Source organism: Drosophila mauritiana, chromosome 3L (genome assembly GCF_004382145.1).
Source record: "Drosophila mauritiana strain mau12 chromosome 3L, ASM438214v1, whole genome shotgun sequence".
In the NCBI taxonomy this organism is placed as follows: domain Eukaryota; kingdom Metazoa; phylum Arthropoda; class Insecta; order Diptera; family Drosophilidae; genus Drosophila; species Drosophila mauritiana.
In genome coordinates, this window is record NC_046669.1 from 16,667,705 (window position 1) to 16,693,467 (window position 25,763).

A 25,763-nucleotide genomic window follows, 5' to 3' on the forward strand; every position below is an offset into this window, starting at 1 on the left:
CATTACATTAATTGCTTTGGCTTGTCTTTGCGACAGCCACAGACGATTGCAGTGCACACGGTGCGTATGCGTATTATGCATGCACGAGTGTGTATCTGTGAGCTGCAACCGTGTGCCCGCCCGATCGGCATGTGTATGTGTATGTGGAGCAGTAGCAGCAGCAGAAGCAGCAGCAGCAGTCGCATTTCAATTTCAATTTTGCAATTTTGGCAGCTGCCAGGTGGCACTGTCTCTCCAACTGTCTGCCATCCCTTTCCCTCTCGACGCTGTCCCTCTCTGACTGACTGTCTGCCCGACTGTCCGTCCCTCCTCCTGCCTCTCTGTCTGTCGGACGGGCAGTTTCCCATATCATGGCAGCAGGCAGGCAGTCAGCATTTCGCATTTCCCATTCCGAGGCTCAGACCAATGCAAAAGCCTTTTTATCGCTTTTGCCCCTCATCAATTCACTGGCTAACAGATTTGCGCAGCTGTTTCCCTCGCCCTCTCCCTTTCCACTCACACTGGGAGAAAATAGTGGGAATAGTGTATGCATATTTGGAATTAATAATAGTTTCATAAGACTCAATAATCCCAGCTTCAAGTACTTTGATATATTAGCTGTAAACCACTGTGGCCAGAATTTTCTGTCTTTTATTTCAGAAGTGCACTGTTTTTCGCACAGTGCATATATGTGGGTATGCGCGTGTGGCTGTAACTGTGCATGTGTGTGCACCCGAAAATGTATGTCGCCTGTCAAATTACTTGAATCTCTGCTCTGCAGTCGCCTCCTCAGCTCAGCCAGCTCAATGCAGTTGGACCCACATTTGTGCGCTTGGTTTGTCGTGTCAGTCAAGCATAATATGATTATGTAGATGCTCGCACACACTCGGCTTCACACACACATACGAGCACACACGCACGGCACGCATACTGGTGCACACAGGAAACGGAAACTGAGTGGGCGGGCATGCCGCCTAGCTATCGCAGTTCCGCAAAAACTACGAATATCTATTGGTTACACAACAATACAGCTACGGCATTGGCTGCACAGATCCAGAGCGCTGTCAAATCGTATTTATTATTTTATGTTTTCATTTTGAAAATTGCCAGTCGCCATTGTTGTTACCTTCGCTGTGATTACAGTGAACAAAAAGCACTATCTGTCCATAATGTCCGACTGTCTATCCGGTTGTCTGTCTGGCTAACTAATCGACTGTTGTCGGATCGCGTCAAGTGCCAGGGTTCTTTGGGTTTTCCAGCTCTTCCACCTCTTTTACCTTGCCGTTCGCTTTACCATTTGGTTCATTGTGTTTGCGGCGGGCAAACAGTCAAAGGGAAAGCGAGAGATATTGAGAAATGGGGAAAATCCCTGACTTTTACCGGCAATTCTCAGGATGTGTGTGTGTGTGCCTCAAAGTCCCCTAGCAATCAGGATTTGGTATGCAAATTTGTAAAATGGAATTGCATAAATATAAGAAATCAATATTGGTCTCGATTCCCACTGTCTGTCTGCTGGAGTGTGACTCGGTGTTTGTGTGCTTCTGCGAGGGTGATGAATTAAGGCAAGTCGATTAAAAGATAAGCACTCAAAATACACCTAACTCGACTAAATGCTTTCAGTGTCAATTTGCTTAACGCCCTGTTGACGAGAGGAGCGCGCCAAGCTTTTCCCCCTTCCACACTTTTCCAACGTGTGCTAAACATGCAGCAACTCCCTTGACCTCACGATGATGAAAAACAGTTTGCAACTAATTAAGCTGCACGCACAATCTAACATGCAAGTTAACACCCGGCCAGCAGGAGGCAGCGGCAATAACAACTAAGTTTTCCTCGGCACAGTGCAACAAAGCCCGATGAATTTGGCCCATAGGAAAGCGGAAACGGAAATGGGAGTAGAAGTCTACACTAGGCAAAACTGCCTGAAGCTTAGCATTGTCCATTACAGGAATTAGTTTTCTATCAAAGATATGAGAAAGGATCTGATAAAAGAACCTATAATAGGAAACATAAGACATGATTTAAGACATGATTTATAATAGGAAACATGTTTTAATAACCGAAATATTAGTAATAACCTGCATTCAAATATTCGCTCCTTAATTTCCGAGTGCACATTTGCGGCTGAATGTGCGCTGTGATGGATGTGTGATGTGCACTAATGGCAGCATTATGCAAGCATCGGGCATTAATTTGCTCATTATCTGCACGACCACAACCGCAATTCGAATAACTCTTGCCCCACTGTCCCCCTGCATGTGTGCGTGTGTGTGTTCATGTACGGTGAGTGTGTGTGTCTTCGTGTTTGACAAGGTAATATGCAATAAAAACGATACCCCGATCCTGCGTCGGGTTGCGTGGTGCGTTGCCACATTTGACCGCAGTTAACAAAGGCATACACATACACATGCACCCACCCACAGATACATACACATACATACATATATATAGACCGATACCCGGGACCCTAGCCGGGGCACAATAATAAGTGACGCATTTAATCTGATTTGCTTTATGACATGTTCATGACGAGAACAATTAAAATGTGCGGTTGGCTAGGCAGCAGAGAGCCGCTTCATCTGGGGGGAGAGGGGCGCTGTTTAGGGGTGGCCGAGGTGGGTGGTGTAACGATGATGATGTTGGCCGGCGTAAAAAGCAAATTGTTTAATGTGCTGTGAATAAGTGACAAAACAGCTGAACCCAGGATAGGCGCAGGCATGGGCCTGGCCAGAGGCCTCCTCCTCCTTTGCCGATGGTTCTGTGCTTCTGGTCATGGAACTTTATCGACGACGCGTGCCGAAATCGAGATGCGAAAGGGCAGTACACTGAGAACATCAATTTATGAATTTGAGCTTATAACATTTAGAAATTTAAAAATATATGCATAGTATAAATAAACCAGCTCTTTTTCTAGCACATTAATTTAGTGTACCTCCCATCCAATCCCTTTAGAATTAATCAATTAGAAGGCCTTGACTTTTCGCACAGTGCATGGGTGGGAGTGGAAGTGCGAGTGATGGCTCGTTTGGCTCCCCAGGGGTGACTTTGTCTTATCGCACGTAAGGGTTTATCCCATTAGCCGCAGTTGACTTGACGGTCCTTGGGGTTGGCCGGAGCGGTATCTCCGCCCCTGTATCTGCTCTTGATTAGCCAGTGGGTTATTAATGATCCGGCCATGGCCGCAGTGTCAACAATATGCGATATCCACATTCGATTTGGCAACTGACAATCGCCCCACCCTTTCCATTTTCGGGTCTGCGCATTTGTGAGCCGGTCCTCTTCTTGGCCATAATTGCGACAGTAATTGGACATAATGCGACAAAGCTTTCTCCTCTTCAGCTCCAGTTCGCCGACTCTCCGTTTGCTCTGTTTCACCATCGCTCCGCTTTCCTAATTCTCCAGTTGTTTGGCTTACACACGCCTCACTGGCTCGACTTCTTCGCCGGCTAAAACTTTGTTGCAGTTTGTTTTTACTATTGTTTTGTAATGGCGAAATTATAGACCCCAGCGACCCTTGAGCTTCATTTCACTCCCGAAAACCCCAACGAGGACGAGGACCAGGACCAGGACCAGGACCACCCACTCCTGTGACTGGCAGCGACATCCTTCGCCTTGTTCATCTTTGGCATTATCTACTTCCGCCATAAACAGCAACAACTTTTCATCTTTTGTGCCAAGCAGCAGAGGCAGCTGTGGAAGCAGTGGAAGCAGCATCATTCGTCGTCTTTGTCTTTCGGCCATCGTGCCGTCTCTTTCGCTGGCTTACCACGCGCCACGCTCTGCATTTTTATGATTTTTATTTTGATTTCCTTTAAACTAAGTTCAGGGAGAGCCAGTCAGAGTCAGCGGAATGGAGAGAAATCGTTGCTATTTTTGCAAATTGCCTACAATGATGGCCGCAAGTTCGCGTCCTGTCGTTTTCTCTCCTCATTTTCCCTCGTCCTGCGTCCTTTTTTTTTTCTCAATGTTACGCTTGAAGTAATGTTACAGCCTCCTCTGCTCGCTGTTCGACCGCCTTTGCCTGGCACCCGGAAAATATTATTTCGCTTGACTTTTACAACAGCCCAGCCATCGAGAGGTTTTCCCCATGCTCCATACTCCATACACCCCAATCCCACCCCCTGGAATATCGCCATCCCTCCCGTTGCCACTACTTTTATTTTATGTTTTTTCCGTTTAGTTGTTGTTGTTTATGTCGATGTTGCTGGCGACGTTCCGTCCAAAACTATTTTCCTATTTGTTTTGCCTAACTCGATTTTTCACTGGTTGCCTTTTGTCTGCTGCTGGGCTGCTCCACCCCACGTTTTGCAGCCCACATCCCGATTTTTCCTGGCACTGACACATCCTGAGACGGCACACAAAAACACATTTGACAAAGTAAGTACACTGGAAGAAAAACAAACACTTTAAGTTGTGCTGTGAAGTTGTGAGCTAAAATCAGTTAAGAGAATCCTAATTATACAATTTCAATACTGATGCGGATTCAGAAAGAAGTAAGACTTATTTTCAATATTTGATTTTTCTGCCTGTAAATTCAGCCAACTAAAGCAAAACATTCAGGACACTTTTGGGCTATTTTTGGAACTCGCCCCTGTGCCATCTTGTTTTTTTTTGTGTCGCTTCTGTCATTTATTTTTGTTGCCTTTGTTGATTCTCCGATTTGCCATTCATTTTGTGTTTGTAATGATTTCCATGCTAATCACAACAATTGACGCGTGTGCGGCTGTGACAGTCAGTTCGATTCAATCCGATTCCATTCCATTCAGTTCGAGCCCGAATTTACTGGAGCTGGGGGCCACATAACAAATGATGGCCATAATTGTATGGGAATCTTGCTCCATATTCATTGATGGGCCACGACATAATGGATTTCTATGCGGGCCGCACTTGGTGGCCAAACAATCGAGAAGTATAGAGGATAGTTTCTGCCCCACACTCTCTAAAAAGCTCGTTGATTATTTTTCGGCTTTGATCTATTTTAATGCTGGCGCATTACGTTATCATTTATTTGGCGGGGGAAATTGAAAGTATTTATCAAGCTGCTAATAAATGGATGACCCGACGGATTCATTCGATTTCGATCCAATAGCCGGGGTGCTAAGCTGCTCAGCAATTTTTCAAACTTGAAATTAATAACGATTTTTCCTCGCCCATTCCACACCAGTTTCATTTTGCTTGCCTTTAATTTTTCTTTTATCTGCCATTGAACAATGGCCAGGCAATTTCGGTGGAGCTGGGAGAGAACGAGAAAAAAGCGAGCAGCAGCAGGATCAGCAGCAGGAGCTGGAGAAAGGACAGCCAGTAGCTGGCATAATAAATTAAGCGCTGCTGGCCCGATGGCTGCCACTTGGCCAAAATAAATTGCACTAAGCGAAAAATAACAACTCAATCCATGGATGGTACGCTACGGACGACAAACGACAAAAACTGCCGGCCAGAAAATTGAAGTAGCAGCAGCAGCGGCAGCAGGAAAAGCGGGAAAAGTAGGAAAAGCTATAGCTCCAGCTATATGGCAAATGGAAAAAGTGCGCAGCACAATGGGCTAAAAGCAGAGGAAAAAGGGGATATAAACAGATTACGTCGTTATTGGTGCTGCTACTGCTAGGACTGTTCCTCCTCTTTCCTCCTTTTCTTTTTTTTGACCAGCACGTGCCCACACATGTCCCCAGGATAGATGGCGATGGCAGGTCCTGCTAGCTGCCTCCGCCTCCCGATATCCTATATCCTTTAGCCCATCGCGTATCTATGCATGACCAGAGCTACCTCGATTGATTTTGCGTCCTGGCATCACCTGCGGGCTAAGCTGCTTTCCAGGATTCGCAGGACGACGTTGGAAAAACCATCGAAGCGTTAACGTAGCCTGTCACCTTTGTGTCCCGTTTGCCGAGCCCGGTGTCGCATGTCCTTGGTGTCCTTTGCCTGCATTAATTTATTTCCGTGTCCTGCGACAATCGTGCCACAATTCACGGCTGCGTTTTGTTAATTAATTTGCTCATTTATTGCCACAGGCACACACTCTTGCAGGACTCTCTTGATTGAGTCCTTTGAAAGGAATTGCAGTTATCTTCAGCCAGCAGCTGTCTTCAGACCTTATTTTTCCGCTTACCTTCTACCTTGTTTGTCTCTCTCTTTTTTTTTGTTTTTCTTGGGAGATAAAGAAGGAGCTAAGTCTTCTTAAAACCGCAGATATAAGAACCAAGCAAAATAACAAATAAGTTGCTCTGAAATATTAATTTTTCCATTGGTTTCTTTTCAAAGATTTAAGGCTAGGAAACATTTTAGTTTCTATACATGGAAAATAATATCAATATTTCAATATTCGTTGCATTTGAAGACGAATTTTAAGTTTCATAGTTAGTTTTTAATTTTGTTAGGTTTCCAGTTTGATTCTGCTTTTTTTAAAAAGCTTTCAAAAGAAAATGACAGTTATCTTTAGACGGCAGCTGTCTCTTCGGATTTTAAATATTTTTCCGCTTTCTTTTATATTTGTACTTTTCGTTCCATTCATATTTTCCTTTTTTTTTGGGTTTTTGGAACACAATAACAAAAACATAAATCATAAGCGTCCTGGGATAATTTTTGTATAGCGTTTGCTATTTTTTTTTAGCTGAGCTGGCATCTGCAGTTTTTTGTGAGAAAGCGGATTTTCCACGGCTTTTATCCGTGGCGAATTCGTTGCGCCTTTGTTCGCTCCGCTTAAAGTTGCCTAATCGCAGGACGATGGCTTGAGTTAGTCCTGTAAATGGCCGAGATAGTTTCCATAAGCCACCCCGAACTAGTTGCAATTGGCCTCTAATCTCGGCGTAAATCATTGCACTTGGGGGCCGTAGCCACCTTGGCCACTAATTTACCATTATGTCAAGTCGAGAGCTGCTCAAGATGTCGTTCATTATGCGTCCATTCTTCATGGTTTTCCTCAGCAACTTGCGGCCACTTATTATTTATTGCGCCTTAGGTGAGCGCTGCGTTTCGCTTTTGCCATTTTTTTTTTCCTATTTTTGCCATTCACTCAACTAGCATTTTTCATGCACGTTCATTATTATCATTGCTGGCCCCCAAACTGCCATTCTTAAGGCCCCAATCTCTGGATTTTTCCATCGCCGTTCCTGCCGATTTTCCCATGCCACCAGCCCATTTCTCAAAACCCCCTTACCCCCCTTCTTTTTTTTTTTGCGCCCTGCGTTAAGCTGCACCAGCCGTTGATGATAAGCGACGAAAATGTGCAGAAAGCTGAAAGTTTCGCACAATTTTTTATGCCACGCTGGGTTGGGGCGATGGGTTGTTCGAGGGGTTTGAGGGCTGAGGTCTGAGGGGTTGGGTTGAGGGTTGGAAAACGCAAAAAATTTATCACTGCAAGAAGCCGGATGCTGGCTGCTCGGCTCCTTGGGCAAATAAAAGGCGAACGAAACTGCAGCGCGCCATTCAATTTGATTACTTGCGTCATAAATACCGGAAGCGTCAGAGTATTGAGGCACTATCACCCCCATATCTCCGGCCCCGCTCTTTAGGGATCCTCCACTATCCCGCTACCCCTCGCATGGACCACTATCCCCGCAGGGAGCACTGAATGCTCCCATCCCGCGCATATGTGCGTGATGCTAAGGAGGCGAGGAATATGAATGCGATGTCGATGAATGACGGCGGTAATATCCTGTGCCGTCAGCAATTGCAATGGCTTGGCTGCAGTGACGCAGCAGCTTGCTCCGGACTTTCGACTTGGCTTTCACTTGGTTGCAAAGGATGGGGAGGGGGGTGGAAAGGATAATGGGGTGGGGGAGTGAAGAAGTAGAGACCCTCCACGCTTTTTATGCACTCAAAAGAATCTGTTCGGCAAGAAAAGGCATTAAAATGTCGACAGTGAAAGCGTCGATGGCTGAGGCGAAGAAAACGTATTAGTAACAGACTATTGAGACGCAAAGCGACTATAACGCTGGGGCGGGGGCATCCTTTCGGGCAGGTCCTTTTGGGGGATGCAACGCTTGAAGGCCGCAGCAGGCTGGCAGTGCAGATTCGTACAAGTGCTGCTCCTTCGCCGCGGCAAATGACTTATGTGCTACGGGCTAGCACTCAGCACTCGACGGGCAGGATGCAGAATGCATGGACGCAGGAAGCAGGATAAAGGACATGGGACGCAGGATGCATGGACACACTCAGAGAAAATGTGCGAGTCTTTTGCATCATGGTCATAAGAGTCGCCACAGTTGGTTTGCTCTAAATTAAGCATTTAATGATCATTTTTGATATTTATAAGCATATATAAAGTTAGCTAAATCCTTTTTGGTAGCATAAATCGTGTTAGGTTTTTTGCCATAAAGACACGCAGAAATACTTTTACAACACTTCGTTTTATTTGCTTTGAAGTAAAGCGAATTTCTAAGCACTACTACTTAAGGCAAACCTATCGTACCTTTAAATAGCTTTAGATTAGCGTTTAGGAAATTGTATTTTCATGGCGGATAAGATTAAAGAGCCTTTGATATGATAAACCAACCGCTTAATGAACAATTTTGCTTTCTGTGCAGGACTTGCGGCGATGACGACGACACACTATCGCCAAATCAGCAGCGCAGCTTGCATAAAAAAATTGTAAAGCGCAGGAGTCGGGGCGATAAAAAGGAGCTCCTACTGCTGCCGCAGGATGCAGGATGCAGGAGTCAAAATGACTTTGGGGCACACACAACATAAGTGCTTATATATATCAGATATAAGCGTTCCCTTTGTGTGTGTGTGTGTAATGACTGATCGTGTGATTTTTTATGCCGCACACACACAGTGAGTTGCGTTGAAAGACGATTTATCTTGGACTTGCTGGGGTGATTGCCTGGCTAGATGACTCCGAAAACCCTACACACGCCGCCCATCCGGCACACAAATCAAGCACACACTCACACACACTAACACACACTGGTGTGGAAAGAGATAGAGATAGTGCGGGCGAAAGAGACGGGAAGAAAGCATAAAAAGTGGCAGCAAAATAAACAAACAAACGAGTTTTTGCTCCACTCTCTGTGAGAACGTAAGTTGCGGTTGCATCAAAACGAACCCAGGGCCAGAGGGAGATGGCAGATCGGCAGAGCGACAGAGAGGGCAGCAAAAAATAATAGCAAAATATCTAACCATGGGGAAAACGGAAAGGGGGGGGTGCTCAGGGAGCTCAAGCGGTTGGCAGAGATTAACTTTCGGGTCGCTCAAAGCGACCACAGCAAGTGCTTTACATTTAAAACACGGCAAATGGCCAAAGTGCGACAGAGAGGCAGGCGGTTAACGCAGTGAAAGGGACGGCAAATAGAGGACACAGATAGAGCTTGTTCGTGGACAGTCGGATGATGGTCACCGGCGTTGACAAAAGCGCATATGCGAAAGCCGCAAGCCGGCCAGATTAACAATTAGCTGGCATTTTAATTTATTTAATATTTATAAGCCAGCTAAATGGGAATTTAGCTATAAAAAAAAAAGAAATGCCAGCATAAATAAGCAGCAGGCGAGCCACATAAAAGACTCTTAAATAATGGCCCACGTTTTCTTATCGAGTGTGCCACACAGATAAAAAGGAGCTTCTTTCTTTGCCAAACTGGCCTTTAAGAGGATTTTTTAAGATTAAATTGGTTTTTTAATGTGTAGGGTGAAGGGTATTCTTTATGATATAGCTTATTATTCTCAAATACCTATGAAATTTTTTAAAAATACTTAAATATTTTTTTTGAATTTAAGGAATTCATCATATTGGGCTAGTCAAATTGCAATTTGATTTTTTACGGTGTTGTACCTTTTTGAAAACAGGCATCTTTATCTTTTTTATGTTTCGGACTTGAGGCCATTACGCATACGCCGCGTTGGCCATCAGTCCGTTTTCTGGGCTTATCAATGGCAAATCGATGGTTATTGCTTTATGGGCATTCGTGTAATGTGTGCTCCCCATCGGATCGAACATAACAAAATGCCTAACAAGCAGTGTGTGTGTTTCAGCCCTTGGCTAGCGAAAATGTTGTTGTTCTTCGTGTTGAATATTTATGTTTTCACGCAGCAGCCAAAAGCAAATAAACCAAACGAAACGAAACGAAATGAAACAACACCGAACCGAAATAAAACGAGGCGAGTTGAAACGAAATGAAATGAAATGGGGAGTTGGTGCAGAATAAAACATGGCAATGAATTATGATACATGTGTTTGCGACTCCAGTGGCCCAAAAAGCCGAAGCCCAATGCCAAAGCAACAGCAGCGAAAAGGCAGTTAGCTGGAAGCACAGCCAGCACTCATTCATTTAAATGCCATTTTAAACTTAAATGAAAGTTTATGGCTTTTTATTTGCATTGTCGCATATGCTGGCCCATACGTACATACATACATATGTACTCTGTATGTGTGGCTAAGGCTGTTGCTTGTTGCCTAGTAGATCAACACCCCCGAAAATTGAGGCAAGTGCAACATACACATGGCAATCAGGCTCGAGCACTGAGAGAAATTCGTAGTGCAGAAGTAAAAACTCTTTTCTAAGTATTATTTTATTTAATATTTCCTTTTGCTTACCTAATAATATTGTTTTTTTTCAAGGCTCGCTTTTTAATAAGAGTTCTTTTGCATTTTGAGTATAGCATTCGTTTTGTGCAGTGTAGCTGCTTGTTTTATAGGAGCGACGTGAACACATATGCCACGCAAAACTCGACACTTTACATTTGCCATGGCAATAATTTATTTTTATTTTCGTTGTTTTGCCAGAAATTCGTTACCTGCCAGGACAGGACGGCATAAACGAGCCGAACCAAACAGAACAGAACAAAACAGAACAGAACAGAACAGAACAGGTAACACGACATGGCAGGTGCAAAAGGCAACTGCGAACAAGCAACATTCAGACGGAGTGGCGTACATAAATCAAATTAATTTTGTAGGCGAGCCAACGTGCGCCATTTTGTGGCACCCTCTTGCTCGCACACGCTTCTCGCGACGCCGTCCCGCTCGCACACACAGCAATCACAAATCCTTGATGATGTTAAGGGGGCGGTGGGGTAAAGTGCGTTTTAATTGCAAAGATGCCGCCGCGTTTGGCATCGCGATTCCGAGGCTAATTAGGCGCACAATTGACACGAAATAAAAAGCCAGAAAAACAAAGAAGCGTACGTGACTATCTCAAGCTGTCGATCCGCCATTGCCACGCCCCATCGTACCTCTGCCCGCCCCCAGAATGTGTGGCAATAAAACGTACATTTAAATTGTCACGAAGGGGGTGCGGGGTGGCAGTTTTGTTGGAGCGGAAAAGCGGGTAGGGGGCGGCAACCGCATCGCACGTGTAGCACACTCGTATTCGTATCATCAAATGAATATTCGCTTATTTGCATCTCTCTCGAGGTGGTAAAAGATACTCCATACCCCATCATGCCCCCCACACACTTACACTGGAAGAAATCTCTTAGGATATTTGGGATTTTAATGAAATAGAAACGCAAGGCGTTTTGAAGTGTGTGATTTAGATTTAGATTTTTTATTTTATCATAAAAGATTATACTTTAAAGTTTTAAAGTTTTAATACTTATCTCTAAAAAGATAATAGCTAATTATAAATAAAATACACAATCATTAATCTCTTATCTCTTATCTCTCAATCATTAATCTCCTAAAACTCTTAATAAATAAAGAAAAGGGTCTTTCTAAATATTTTAACAAATTCTTTTGCTTTAGACAAATATTTCGAATATTTAAGTTTTTAGGCACACTAAATATTTGAATAAAATGGCAAGTGGATTCCGTTTGAATATTTATTCAACTTGCAAGTCCCAAAACCTTTTTCTCTCTGTTCTCACAAGCAAATGAGTCTCAGCTGCTGTTTTTTTTTGTTTTTTTTATAGAAGAGTGTGCATGTGCTACTCCGGATTGATGGCAGTTGGGTGGCTGGCTGATGGCTGACAAAATGAGTTTTGCAGTTCCTTTCTTTTTGGCCGGGCGAAAAGGGACAACTGGGGGCAACGGTGGGTTAACCTTTGATTCAACAGCTGGCTTTTAAATTAAGATTTCGCCCGGCTGGCAGCTTTGCTGGGCGCCCCTTGTACAATTTCACCAGCTGGAAATGAGAAAAGTTGCCCGGTTGGCGAGCGAAGTTTTCCGCTGGCTGGCTGGCTGGCCGCTTGCAAATTTCTCCGTCTTGGCGAGTTGTTTGCCGAGAGTTTTTGGCCCGCACAACTTTGCTGCGACTGGTAAATACGGCGTTTTTGGGCGGTAGAGAGAATCTAATTTCGAATGATTACGTCGCAGCCTCGTCAGGGAAAACTACTTCAAGTGGGATTATGTTATTACTTGGCCTTGGTTCGCATGCAACCCTACATCTCCAATATGTACATATGTATGTATCTACATTTGCATCTTCATCTCCATCTGTATCTGCAGCTGCATGGCCATCTAATGATATTGAATAAGCACTTGAAAAGCTCATATAAAGTAAACAATTGATTTCCATTACCCCGCCTGGCAAGCCAGAGGAGACTTAGCAACTTGGCATTTGCTTAGCCACCGTTTACTTGCACATTTTCCTAGTTATTTCTTTTTGTTTTTTATTCCATTTTTAAGCATTTTTCCTGCCCACTTGGCTGGCGAATATCTGGATATCAGTGTGTGAGAGCAGCCAGTTTCTTGCGAGTTATTTTCATATTTGTTTAAAGTCTATTTACCGCAAGTTGACAGTGAAATATGCGAAACTAGCGCGTAGCCAAATAAGTGCGACAGTTTCCGGTTACAACTGTGGCAATGCCAATGTCTTGCGGATAGCAGCAGGAGATTTTTCCTGGTCCGCAGCGCTTTTCCCTCCGACATTTGCTCACTCTCCACTCTCCGCTCCGCCGTGAGTTTTGCAGACTTTTCTCCCCTTCGTCAGAGTTGCCTGCATGTCATTGCGGTTTGTTTGTTTGCTTGACTTGCGCTCGGGTAAGGATTTCATGTGCTTGAGCCGCGCCGAAGGAAGGGGCGGCCGGGGGAGGGGTTTTCCAGAGGGGCTTTCCTAGAGGGAGATGAGCCCGAACAGGACCAACCGCAGAGGCTCTGTATGCAGAGGCTCTGTATGTCTATGTGTGTGCCTGTCTGTGCGGGCTGCCTGCCTGTCCGCATGACAATTTGTTGTGCATGAAATCTGCTGCTGCCGCTGCTGCTGCTGCTCCTGCTGCTGGGTGCCCCATCCTGCGTCCTTCTTATTTCTGCTTACTGGTGCAACGTTTTTTGCGCAATTTGCCAAAGCCATGCCAGGCACGAAGCAGATATGCAGAGCAGCTCGGAGCAACCAGAAGGAAACCAGCGAACAGGACGAGCGGCAGCTCACGCTCCGACTACGACTCCGAATTCGAATCCGACCACAACTGCAGCTACACTGCGAGAAAGTGCTAAGCTATAGCTGATATTGCCACATATAAAGAAGACACTTCTAAAGATGTGCAAATGTATGTAACAGTACATCTAGGCAGTTAAGTAAGTTACTTGTTACTTTAAGTGCTAATGTAAGTTTTCATGAGAGCACATAGTATTTCTCTCAGTGCCTGGCTGTAGCCACAGTTAAGCTCGGTCCGGGCAAATAGTCTGGGCTGTGTAAACAAACGGTTATCCCAGCCGAGTCGCTCGCTTGCAAGACATATTAGATTTCCCTTCGCCGCCATATCTCCCGATGTCTATGGCCAAAGCCTCGCTAGCAGTGTTAGTATCAGTGGTATGTAGTGCTAGTATGTAGTGTTAGCATGTAGTGGTAGTTGTAGCTGAGCCTAACCACTGAGACGGAAGTAATGTGTCTATCAAAGCATTAACAACGAGCCCGGCCAACGAAACGAAACCAAAACGTCTTCGTTTCAAATAGAGTTTTTCGCATACCCTAATCGCATGGCGAAAAGGGTTGCATCGTATTGATTTCCCATCGGTTTTGGGCTCAACCCAAGATGAGGCTTTATGCTAGGGTATTTCGAACCCCAACCTCAATTGACAGCTATGAAAAATGTGTATTGCATTGTTTTAGATGAGGTTTACGGCACGGAGATGGACGGACGGATGGATGGATGGTACTTGTTTGCCAAATGCCTTTTGCATTAAACGCCTTTATGCCAAATTGAACACAATTAAATTAGTTGCGGCCAAGGGATTAAGGTGGAAATTGCCATCGTTGTTGTGGTTGTTCCCGCTGCTCTGCTCTCCTGTGTTTATGTATAACTAATTGGCTATGTAAATGGCAGCTGAGTGTTTGCCGTGTGTTTGTCGTGTGCGTGTGTTTGCATTTGCTCGCTCACCCACACAAACGCATGCTGTTAATTACGAGTATAGGCAACCGCAGCTTATAGATGATTGAACCGGTTTAGAGTGGCTCCAAAGGTTATAGGGGGTGGCTGACTCCCCACCACTGCTTTTTGTTCAGTTTGGGCCTGCTGTTTGTCAGGTGGAGGGGGGTGGTGTTGCTGCGGCACATCATCCGCCCACATTGACATTTCGAGCAGCGTTGTCATGAAACCTTTTGCTAAGGATTATGCAAATCTGCCACTCATCGTGCACTCGCACTCACACACACTGACACACACACTCGCACAGAAACACTGGCGTGCCTTCATTTACATTTACATTCAGCTAGCTGAAGATTTGCGCATCATAATTTATGCCCCTCAAGCCCCACATTTCACCGAAAGAGACAGCTAGCCAGAAGGGAGCTGGAGCGAAAGAGAGAGGGCGAGACACTTCATTCAGAACGCCTCAAAAATTGCCCGCAGTTATGACAGTCAGGTGAGCTCCGACAGAATCAGGAGCAGCCAGGACTCACTCGGAGTCTTATTCACATCCACAGTTGTGCACTGCGAGAAATGATACTCTTGTTTCTTTAAGTCTCTCAGTTTCATAAAAATATAGCTCTTTTAATGTCCTTTTCCTGTAAGCAAATCAAAGTTCTACTGATTTGAATGTCTTTATAAGTTAATTCATAACATTTAATTTTTTTAACAAGCTTATTAAAGATAAAGGCAATTAAGTAATTCCTATTTAGCAATCAGTAATCATCATAAATTACATTTAATCGCATTCCCTATATTTATATACTTATCCCAATTTATTTAGATATTTATGTTGCATTTTATCAAACACCTTTTTTGCCATTATGAAAGTTATTCAACACGCGTTGTAACAATATTGTTTTTCACACTAAATCCCGAGTGACCATTTGTTATTTTTCGCGACAGTGTGTTTTGGCTCCCCGCTCGCTTGCCTCTCCATAATTAAAGCATAAAAAATTGTTTTTTAATGAAATTAGTTGAAGTTTTTTTTTTCTGCGCTGCTGTTTTCGTTTTGGCTTTGCTTTGCATGATTTGTCATAATTAATACCGAAGTGAGTGGGACACCGCAGGCGGATGGAAGGAGGTTTATCCGACATTTGAGTGGCCGCCTGGCCACCCAGCAGTGTTTCCCATTTCGCCCGGTAGATGGTGCACTTTTGGCCATTTGCCTCGGGGTCCCTGGCCCTCATAAAATGCTTATGAAAAGCGCTCAAAATTTACTAACCTTTTGCGGTGCGAGGAAAATCTCCAAATGCAAACACCGTAAACACCTTTAAGAGCCAGTCCAAAGGAGTCCGGACTTGGCTGCCACATCCTGATAGTTGGCCGGGCGCAATTTCCATGCGAAGGGACTTTACAAAATGTGTAGTTTATTTGCAATTTTTTAGCCAACGAGCTTTACGTTTCTGTTTTGATCCCCACACCCCTTTTTCCATCCCCTTCGCATGTGGAATTTTCGTTATCGCCCAGCTTGCAGCAGCAGCAGCAGCAGCTGCATCAGTTGCAATAAAATCAGTGGCCAAAGGTTGCAGCATCTGAGGTCAGCTGGGTGGCACTTTTCCACTTTTCCACCGCCCAGTCCCTTTGTATGTGTGTGTGTGTGTTGGTGTTTGTTAAATAGAACATTTGCAGGGAAAACCTGCGCTGGAAAAATTTGAAATTCGCCCGTTGTGTTTTGCTTATCCTATTCGTTTTTTTTCCCTCAGTTCTAAGTTCTTTTGATTTGTTTTTGCATTTGGAAAATAGTTTTCCGATTTGCATTTAAAAGGGTATTTTTTGTGGCGCTTTAAGGGCCCTAGACGGCCTACAGAAAAAACAGTATACATATATTGGACTTATAAAAGGTGTTGCAGATACAAATATTTGAACATGAACGACGAAAATAAATGGCATAGATTTCACACAGATAATCAATACTTATTGGCTAAAATGAGCGTATAATTAACAAATGATTTTTTTAAGGGCATTACACAGTGGTAACGCGAAATGAAAATGCAAATGCAGCTATGAAAACATTTGAATATAGCACTCGAAGAGATACAATAAACTGGAAAAGCCTTTCGCCAAAAAATGTTGCAAAAAGAAAATAGGTTTTCCTGGCAACATGAAATTGGCTGGCAGAGCTGCGTCATAAATTTCCATCTGCTGTATATATGCTTTAGATATATAGATATAGAATAGAACTGGGTAGCTATTGTTGTGGCTGCTATGGCGTATACGCATGCAACTATTAATCATATCGAATGGCGCGCCCCCGACTGGTCCGGCTAATCAATCTTGCCAGGAGCAATCTCTCCGCGCTCATCTCATCCAAAGCGGAAGAAAAATGGCCGCTAAAAATGGCTCGCTGGTCACCTGCCGCCAAAAACATGGGGAAAAGTGTAGGAAAAGCCGGAGGTGGAGGTGGGGGTGGTTAAACTAAGCCGCCGGTTGCCGTTTGGCTATTTTGTTTATGAACCTGGCGAAAATCTATCTGCACACCGAACCGCTCTTCTCCCGCTTCGCGATTTTCCCCACCGCTTTTCCCAGTTGCCCAATGAGGCGGCAGGCAAAAGCCAAAGGGGATTAGTTGTAATCAATAACTTGGCCAGCAGGTGGAGGAGGGAAGACTACTGGTCTTGGGCTTCTGTTTTGTTTGCCTGTCGAAAGTTTCGCCGCACAGCTTATGGCCGGGCTTATACACTTGCAGCCAAGTTATTATTATAATTTCCTTTGCCAATGGCGGATTAATTGAAAAGTTTTCCATTAAGAACTCGCGCTTGGTTAAATCGCCCGCCGCCTTTTGTTTCACCTTTTCGATTAAAGTATGTAATTCCAATATGTATTTAAGTATATATATATATATATATATAGATTTGCGTGCCACATAGTATCTTCACTATTTGATCGTTATGGATTTTGACAGTTTCGCCGGGCACGATGAAAATTACTTAAAAGCATTTCGTTACCCAGCGCTGATTTGATTGATGGCCGTTTATGGCTGCTTTCCTCTCACTCGTCATTATATTCGCATTATCAAGTGCTATAGCTAAAGAGATATATATATCTATATATATGTGTATATATATATAAAGGGGGCGGGGCAATGGAGCATTGCAAATGGCAGTTGACGTCTTGCGGCGCGGAGCTGACAAAAAGTTGCGCCAATTTATGTCAATTATCGGAAGCTTTACCTGCGGAGTTGAGTTTCATTTGGGTGGGGAGTTGGGTTTGAGTTTTCCGATGGGTTGTGGAAAATCGAGGAAATCGAGAAAATCGAAAATCCCCTCGAGAGCAGGCTGCGTAATTTGCTGGGGAAAACAAATAATGGCATTTTTAGCTGTTACCCGATACAGCTACTTGTTTTTTTGTTTTTCATCATTCAAATTTGTCACTGGGTGACTGGGAAATTCGATAATGTTTAAGGGAGGCTGGCATCCTTTTTTTTCCCCCAGCTGAAGGATGTTGAATTGAAGTTTGAGTTATTGGGTTTAAATATTGCTTGGGCATTGAATTTCTCAACTGTGCCTCAAACTAATATGCTTTTAAGGTTAACTATAAATTACTTTGGGATTTGAATAGATTTTAATACAATACGATTTAATATTTCCCGTACATTTTATCATTTTCACCTAGCTGCAACCATTTAATGCTTAAACTCTACTCCACATGTGTTATCCTCTTGAAAAAATCCCCCACCATCCGATAGCACATCGTTAATGAAAATCCGTGTTTGAGGATTTCTTTTTTTTTTTTTGCACTTCGACAGGATCGAGAGAGTCGCTCATTAAAATCGGCGGCGGGAAGGCAGAAAAGCGTCTAGCAAATCGATTTTCGTTTAGTATCGTAATCAACAACACGGGATTTTGGTGCTCGTGCTAAAAATTTGTTTTTTGCGCTATAACAAGTCTGGCAAAGCCACCGTTTCGGCCTTTTGCCCAACATGGCTGAATGGAGAACTTAAAGAGCACTCGAACGGCACTCAGCCGCAAACACACACACACACACTTGCAGCGGCACACTCGATATGCATACGTGTGTGTGTGTGTTTAAGTGGAGTTCTGTTTTAGGGGGCGGAGTGAAGTGGAGTCCTGAGCTTTGCAGTACTTGTCAAGATTGAATTTGGTTCGAATTTTTAGAGGTTTTTCCCGTTCAGTCGCTGGCTTCGTATTTCTTTTTTTTTTTGGCGTTTTTATTGATCAAACAAAACATAGCAAGTGGCAGCCAGTGAAGGTGTCACTGCTTACGGCAAGAAAAAAAATAGAGGGAAAAATATACATACAAATCTACATTGTATTTGGCTGGGGAAACACGCGCAGTGCGAATAGATTGCATGATTTGCTCCACTGCCTGTCATTCTGATTTTTTATGATTATTATTTTGCTTCATTTCGCTTAGCATTTTGGCATGTGACTGGCTTTCCCCCGTTGATATAGTTATGGATACATATACCGAGGAAAGCAATTCTCTTCACTTACCGGACCAAACTGTTCGAAGTAACTTTTGACATCCTCCAGTGTGGTGGGCGCCGAGAGGCCGCCCACAAAGATTTTCTTCGTTCTCGTCACCATCTGCAACAAATCCGGAAAGAATGCGAAAAACGGGTTAATATATATATGGCAGGCGAGTAATGAGCGGAAAGGTTAAGTTGGGCGGTATTTAAATATGCATTTTATTCGGGACTTTACGCGGCTTTCTACAAAAGTTATGAGCTCCCCGCCTCCTCTGATGGCCGGGTGCTCGGGGACCTGAGGCTTCGACCTTCGACCCTCGCCCTCGTCCTGCTTCCTCTCAAGTTCCTGTAACTTATGGCCACCAACTTTCGCCATGAGTCGTTCGGCCATTTTGTGCATTTTATGTACTACATGCATGGCCCTTATTCTCTTTCTCTCGCCTGCAAGTGTGTGAGTGAGCCTCAGAGCGAGTGTGTGTGTCTGTGTGCAGCTGGCATTTTTAAGCTGACAGTTTCAAGTGCCAACTTTACGCAGTTAGCGCTGCAGAAGCAGCAGCCGTCGAGCAGCCAGCTCCGAAAATGATGGCGAGACAAGGACGAGCAGGCAGCCTGAGGCTTGCATATGTAGCTGCACTCGCAGAAATGACTTCCAGCCTCAAGGATACAGCTCGCAAGTCAAGAAAACAATTCTCTCGGAAGATGCATAATTTAAGAAACAGTTCTGTCATCTGTATCTTAATGCTTTAAATCCCTACTTTGATCGATTAAATATTAGTTATCTTTGTTCTTTTTCTAAATAGGTGTATCTTCTCTTATATATAATTTACATATTCGCTGTAAAAGCGAAGGAAACTTATCCCATCACGAATTTCCGCGCAGTGCATTCGTGCATGTGTGCGTTAGCTGCTGGCTGTCATGGTGTGCGCGTGTGCGTGTGTGTGTGTGTAGTGCAACGCCAGCCTTTTTAGCCAGCAGGCAAGCGTAAACTGTTAACGTTAAGTGACGGCAGTTAAGGCACAGTGGGCCCATCGCAGAGCCCCACCAATTTTAATTTGTATAATTTTTAAAAAATTACCCACAAGCTAAGTAAACCCCAGAGACCTCGGCTAAGTTCAGAGGCTGTCACGGTTGGCTGCGAAAATCCAAGGGGGCGTTGTTCTCGACAGGAGGATCAGCGGAGGAGCAGGAGGCGCTAGAGAAGCAAGAGGAGCAAGAGGAGCAAGAGGAGCAAGAGGAGCAGAAGGAGCAGGAGGTGCGGGGCCCACGGTTCGAGGGACCCTCGAATAAACCGGATGAAGCTGATGACGCTGATTGCACTGACGCTTGCAAGCTGCAATTTATGAGCACGGCACAGACAACGGGGATGAAACCACCCCCAACCCCAAAGGCGCCCCGTTGTAAAAGGGGGTCTAGATGGCGATGTGGGATATGTCCGTTAAGGAAGCTAACGATATGTAACAGCGGTGCTGATGTTTCTGCAGTGCCAGCAGTAAAATTCATACAATGTCGTAAAATTAAAACACTTGTGCTGTCGCACTCACTCGCGCACATAGATACATAGGAGATAGTGGCATGGTGGTAGGGTGTTAGAGGGAGAGCGAGGGTGCGAGGGGAGGTTTAGATGTTACTACAAAGTTGGTCGTGCAGCTTTTGGCAAGGCAAATCGCTTTGGCCCAGAGTCCTGTCTTCTTGCTCAGCTCCTGGCTTCTGTTTTCGGTCTCCGTCTTCCTGTCGCTTTTAGTTTTTCCTCCTCCTGTTTTTCGTTTTTCGTTTTCTTCCCTTTTTTTTGTTTGTTGTCTGTGCTGCACTTTAGCCAGGTTGAGTTAGCAGTGGGACTTGTGGTCGGAATGGGGTGGGGGTGGTTGGCTGCACTCCGCGGGCGTTCCCTCTAACAATTTGCAAGGGCAAAAAAGACCAGAAATCAAGTTGAGAGTGTGCTGCAAGAAAGTAACTGTAACAACATGACGTCCGAGACAACGTTGAACCCGCCACCATCACCCATTAGGCCCGAATCACCCCCCTCGATGCAGCGCCCAGGCGGCGGCTCATCATCACCAGCCTCAAAATGGGCACAGAAATTGCAGCGTTGTTAAAAAGCGATTGAAACTGCAGTGGCCAGCACTTTGAGTGTGGTCTGTTGCACTAACAGAAAATAAGTGTTTGATATCTTCAGTGATTTTAAGCCATTTTAAAGGCAGCAACTTCTAAACTTGGAAATAAATGGAATTTTTTGGAACTTCAACTAGTAAATGTTAAGTTAGTGCGTTTCTCAAATGATCTAAATTATATATCTCAAGACATCTATAAATTTAAGAGTTCTCCTCATATATAATATATAATATTATTATTTTAGTTTAAGAAGCTTAAAACATTATCAATACTTAGAGGAGAATGTCCATCTATGGTTTACAAAACTGCTTTTTGCTGTGCATTTCCAGGCTGCCACTTAGCACAACGCACTTCGGGTGCACTAATCACTCCCCGAATGGAGCTACTTAAACTAATAAACTGGAGACGGGAGTTTGATTGCTCGGCCAATGTCGGCAATGTCATCATCAAATATAAATGAACCAGTTCGGGAACACGCCCAGTGCTGATAGCGCGGCATGAATCAAAAACAAAACACACCCAAAACCGAACCAAACGCGACCTCAAGACAAATACACACATGCGGCTGCGGGGGAAACACGGATATTCGGGCTACAAGGATACGCAGATAGTCAGATACTCAGATACTCAGCTACTCGGATACAAATGGCACCACACACGCATACTAACGAAGTGACACGGCATTTTAACGGCCGCCGCAGCGGAGCACAGATTAGGAATGTCAATATTAGCCACAAGGACTGCGATGAGCCGCCGGATGTCCTGCGGGGATGGCGGTGGCCTGGGGGTCGAGTGGGTGGGGCCGACAACTGGCACAATGTTTGGCCATGGCCATGTCTTTTTGGCCGGGTAATGCCGAAAATTTGACAAATGACGTCAGGAGTGGGCGTGATCAAGCGGTGGGCGTGCCAGCCAAATGGAGAGCGGAGGGGGAAAAGGACACACGGAAGCGCAAGAGGGCGGAGCGGTTACAATGCAGTTGACAAGAAAGTCGCCCACTGGATGGATGTCTAATGCGGAACAGACGCGACAGGGACAACGAAACTGTTGTCCACTAAAAAGGAGTACATTTAAATAGAACACTTGTAATCTTAAGCTGTATGATAGTAAAGAAATTAAATACTATATTTACAAAAGCATTAATCAATTAGAAACACAATTTTATGACCATTGATTGGAAATGTGGGAAATGTGAAAATGGATTATCCAAAGCCTTAATCCAATTGGCCTAATTTTAATTCAAGTAAAAATAAGTACATATTTCTCTTTTACGATGTTGTTTTATTGTCTTAAAGGAGTTAAATTAAATTCCTTTTGTTGCATTGCCATCTTAATCATTCAATTTAATCTATTTGCATGAGGACAAAAGATAACGCTCAAACAAGCAAAATAAGCGGCAATCAATCAATTCAACACCTATTTTATTACTTAATAAAAAGATTTACGCCTTTCTTCTAGCTCTGTGGATTTTAATGAGGCGTAGCATATAAATAGGATAATACAATAAAATCGACACTTTATCACGACCTTTCATCGATACGCAGGACGGTTGACAAGTCGCATGCATATTTCATTCTGACAGAGATGCTTTATCGATAGCCCCCGACTTATCCGGAATGTGCTCATCTTACTCGAGATTCCCGGGATGGGGTGGGGGAATGAAAAGCGATGCCGACATGGCCATCATCTCCATCATCTGAGGTGGGCTGAGAAGCCGATGTCTGTTATGTTAGTGGGAAAGGCCAAATCAATTTAACACTTTCAACTAAATTATTCATTTTGCATAATAATTTTCAAATCTGTCAAAAATGTACACACACACAAGTACACAGATACACAGGATTTTCGAGGCGTCTGCACTTTCACACGCTCCGCTCAGGAGGGGGCGTGGCGCTTTCGGGGCGTTTGCGGAACGCTTCCCAAAAAGCACTCAAATAATTCCCGGGCGTAAGCTAAACCAGCGCAAAGTTGCCGAGAGCTCACAACAATGGCAAACGGAAATTGGGGTATGGGGGTTTTCTCTGCCAGGCAATGAAATCGAGGGGTTGTTCTTGCGGGCAGCTGCGGGGGGATGGCGGGGGAAACTGGATAGGGGTTTGGGAAAATGGAAAACCCTTTAACCGTGCGTAGGCTCCGTCGCCGTCATCGTCCGCCAAGCGTCGCAAATTCTGTTAAGCGAAAATTTCATCAACGGCGCAGAATTTTCATTCGCCATTCAGACTTTTGCCCCACCTGCCCTGCTCCACTCCGCTCCTCACCCTTCCTTCACCATCGCCATCGTTCGTTGTCAAAATGAAAGGAAAATGTCTCATAAATCCTTTTAATATTAAATGAGCTCGTTCTACGCGACAGGCTCGGCCCAACCCGCGAAAAGCGTAAGGGAAAATGGTGGAAATTCGGGCAACGCACACACTTAAAATTATGTGGCTAATGGGAGCAACTTGCCTGGAAATTGCGCGCGGAACTGCGGAGATATCTCGAATCGGCGACACATGTTCAGCGGGAAAAGCATGGAAATGCGGGGAAAAGCGCCGGAAAAACCAAGGGACCGGGGCACTCTGCCAATTGTCATTAAATGTAATTTTTAAACCTGTTAGCGCATGTGTGCCATAAAATGTGAGGTTAAAAAGGGTTTTTCTTTCGGGCCTCCCTAGGATGTCCTTTTTTCTGTGCGCTGCCATTTGGTTTTATTGTGAAATTAGTCGGCAAAAGCGGGTTTATTAAAGTTTACCCCGAAATTCCTGATGCGTTGCCTGAATTTTGAGCCTGGTCGGGCGAAGGGTTAAGGGGTGATTTTCAACGACAACAATTTGTAACATTTGCCGCACTTCCCGCAAGAATTTTGCCCGCCGGGGGTTTGGATGGACGAAAACAGAAAAAAAACGACATAGCTGGAAAACGGGATTGGTTGTAACCCACTCGAAAAAAGAGCTCCCAACATCATTCAAAGTGACAAATTATCCATGCAAATTTTATACAAAATAAAAGGGGGAGGCCCACAAAACGCCCGCCGCCGTGGGAAAAAGTGTTGCATACTTATGAGTGTTGGCAAAGAGCTCCGGCATGAAATGTGAGCATTGATAGAAAGTTTGACAAATGCCAAAGGATGCCATTTCAGGATAAGAGCCATGACGGCAATGGAGCAAAATATATGTAGGCTGCTTATTCAAGCATTATCTTTGTTCATTTCCTTTTACACTTTGCAAAATGAAGTGAATGATTCTGCCGCTTATTCGATTGGAGTTTTTATTTAGATTGAACCTTGTATTTGGTTGAAAATTTCAAGAGCTACTTATCACTGATGATGAATGGTAATTGCATGCTGAACTTTGCTGTTATATTAGGCAATATGAGCTATATGATTATTACTAAGGAATATACTTCAATTTATATTTTCTCATCAAAGTATTAAATTAAATTAATCCAAAAAATCTATTTTCTTGCAGTGCACTCTTGTAGTTATGTATAATTCAATATGCTCCATCAATGCCGAGTTTTGGGTTCTCGGCTTTTTGTTTTTGTCTGGCTTTCAATTAAAATGACCATAATCACACACAGTCACAGACAGGACTCACCCACACCATCAACCACGTACACACTCACTCTCGCAGACACACACACATGTGACCCTGATCCCAGTGCGTTGAGCCCAAACAAAATTTGTGCAATTTCCGTTACTAATACTTTTTGGTCAATTTCCTTCGAATTTGCTTGGCCAGTCGATCCGGCTGGACAAAAAGCGTTAGTTGGTTCGTTCGTCTTCCTTGTTGATTTATTGCCCTGACAGAAGGAAGTCCCATCCTCCGGTCGGTCCTTAATTTCGTTGATATTTATGCGGCAAATGTCCCTGCGAACGTAGCCAATAAACACGTTCCTGCTGTCACTGACAAGGGATAATGGGCCTGGTTCATGGAGAAATCAGCATTTGAATATGCCCCAGGGACGAGGATTGAGAGTCCGAGAGTGAGGAGCGCCCTTCAAAGCGAATGCAAATTCCGAGCAAAGTCCTGCTTTTTTGTCCGGCTTTAACTTGTAAATCAAATGAAATATATGGCCGGCACATAAATACATTTTCGTAGATTGATGTCGAAGAGTTAAGTTCCCCAACCGAACTGAAACGATCCGAGCTGAGCTGAGCTGAGTTGGCATTTTAATGAGCTCCATAATGCGAGGAGGCAACAAAACTAAAATGGCGCATCGCTCACAAATTGGCGGCGAGTGGGTGGCAAAAAGGATGGCAAAGGCCAGAGCAAGCGAGTCAGTCCTGGCAAGTCACCTTATTTATGCATAACAATAATGAATATTATACAACAAGCCCGAAATGTAATTCTGTGTAATTAATTATTAATTTATGCGCATACATTTAACTCACACGCATTGTCGTCGACAGCAGGAGCAAAGGCAATGGCAGGACCAGGACACATGTGTGCGTCTCCGTCTTAATCCCTTCGCATTCTCCTCTCTCTCTGCAAATGTTCGAGTGTGTGAGTGTGTTTGGCATTGGCATCCTGGCACAATGGCGGCTGGCGGATACGGAAACTGTTTTGCTGCCGTTGATGCCGATGCCATAGAGAAGCCCCGGCCATTGTAGTTGCCGATGCCAGGCTTACCCATTAATTGGTGCTATTTATGGCTTGATTGGTTTTAAACTTATACAAGATTGCATTCAAATGTACCCTGCATGGCAATATTTACCATTTATGCAAATATTTATAGAATCATCCTTGTAAAGGACTGCCTTGTTTATTCGAAAATTTTATAGATATTTGATTTAAATTTATCTTTGCAAGCTATAAGTTTTTTATCATGCTAATCATTTTAAGTTTACTGGAATTTGAATAATTTTTAATTTTCCGTCTTTTATCTTTATTTATTCCGAACTTTAATTATGTTAAGTAGTTTTACCCAGGGCATATCCTGTTCGAGCTTGCCACCTGCATATCCTTTAATGCCGCTGCTGCTGCTGCTG

At 44.1% G+C, this 25,763-nt stretch overlaps 1 protein-coding gene across 8 annotated transcripts in view; it reads right to left on the reverse strand.

The window, feature by feature from the left end:
• Positions 1-25,763, reverse strand: part of LOC117141065 (RNA-binding protein Musashi homolog Rbp6) — a 175,491-nt gene that overhangs the window by 41,948 nt on the left and 107,780 nt on the right. For all 8 annotated transcript variants that reach the window (XR_004459450.1, XM_033304356.1, XM_033304360.1 and 5 more), the window contains one exon: positions 18,711-18,803. Coding sequence is in view for 7 of the 8 variants with exons in the window: in XM_033304356.1 (XP_033160247.1) it covers positions 18,711-18,803 (93 nt within the window). In the remaining variant the exon portion in view is untranslated. Of the gene's footprint in view, positions 1-18,710; positions 18,804-25,763 lie in introns of those variants that run through there.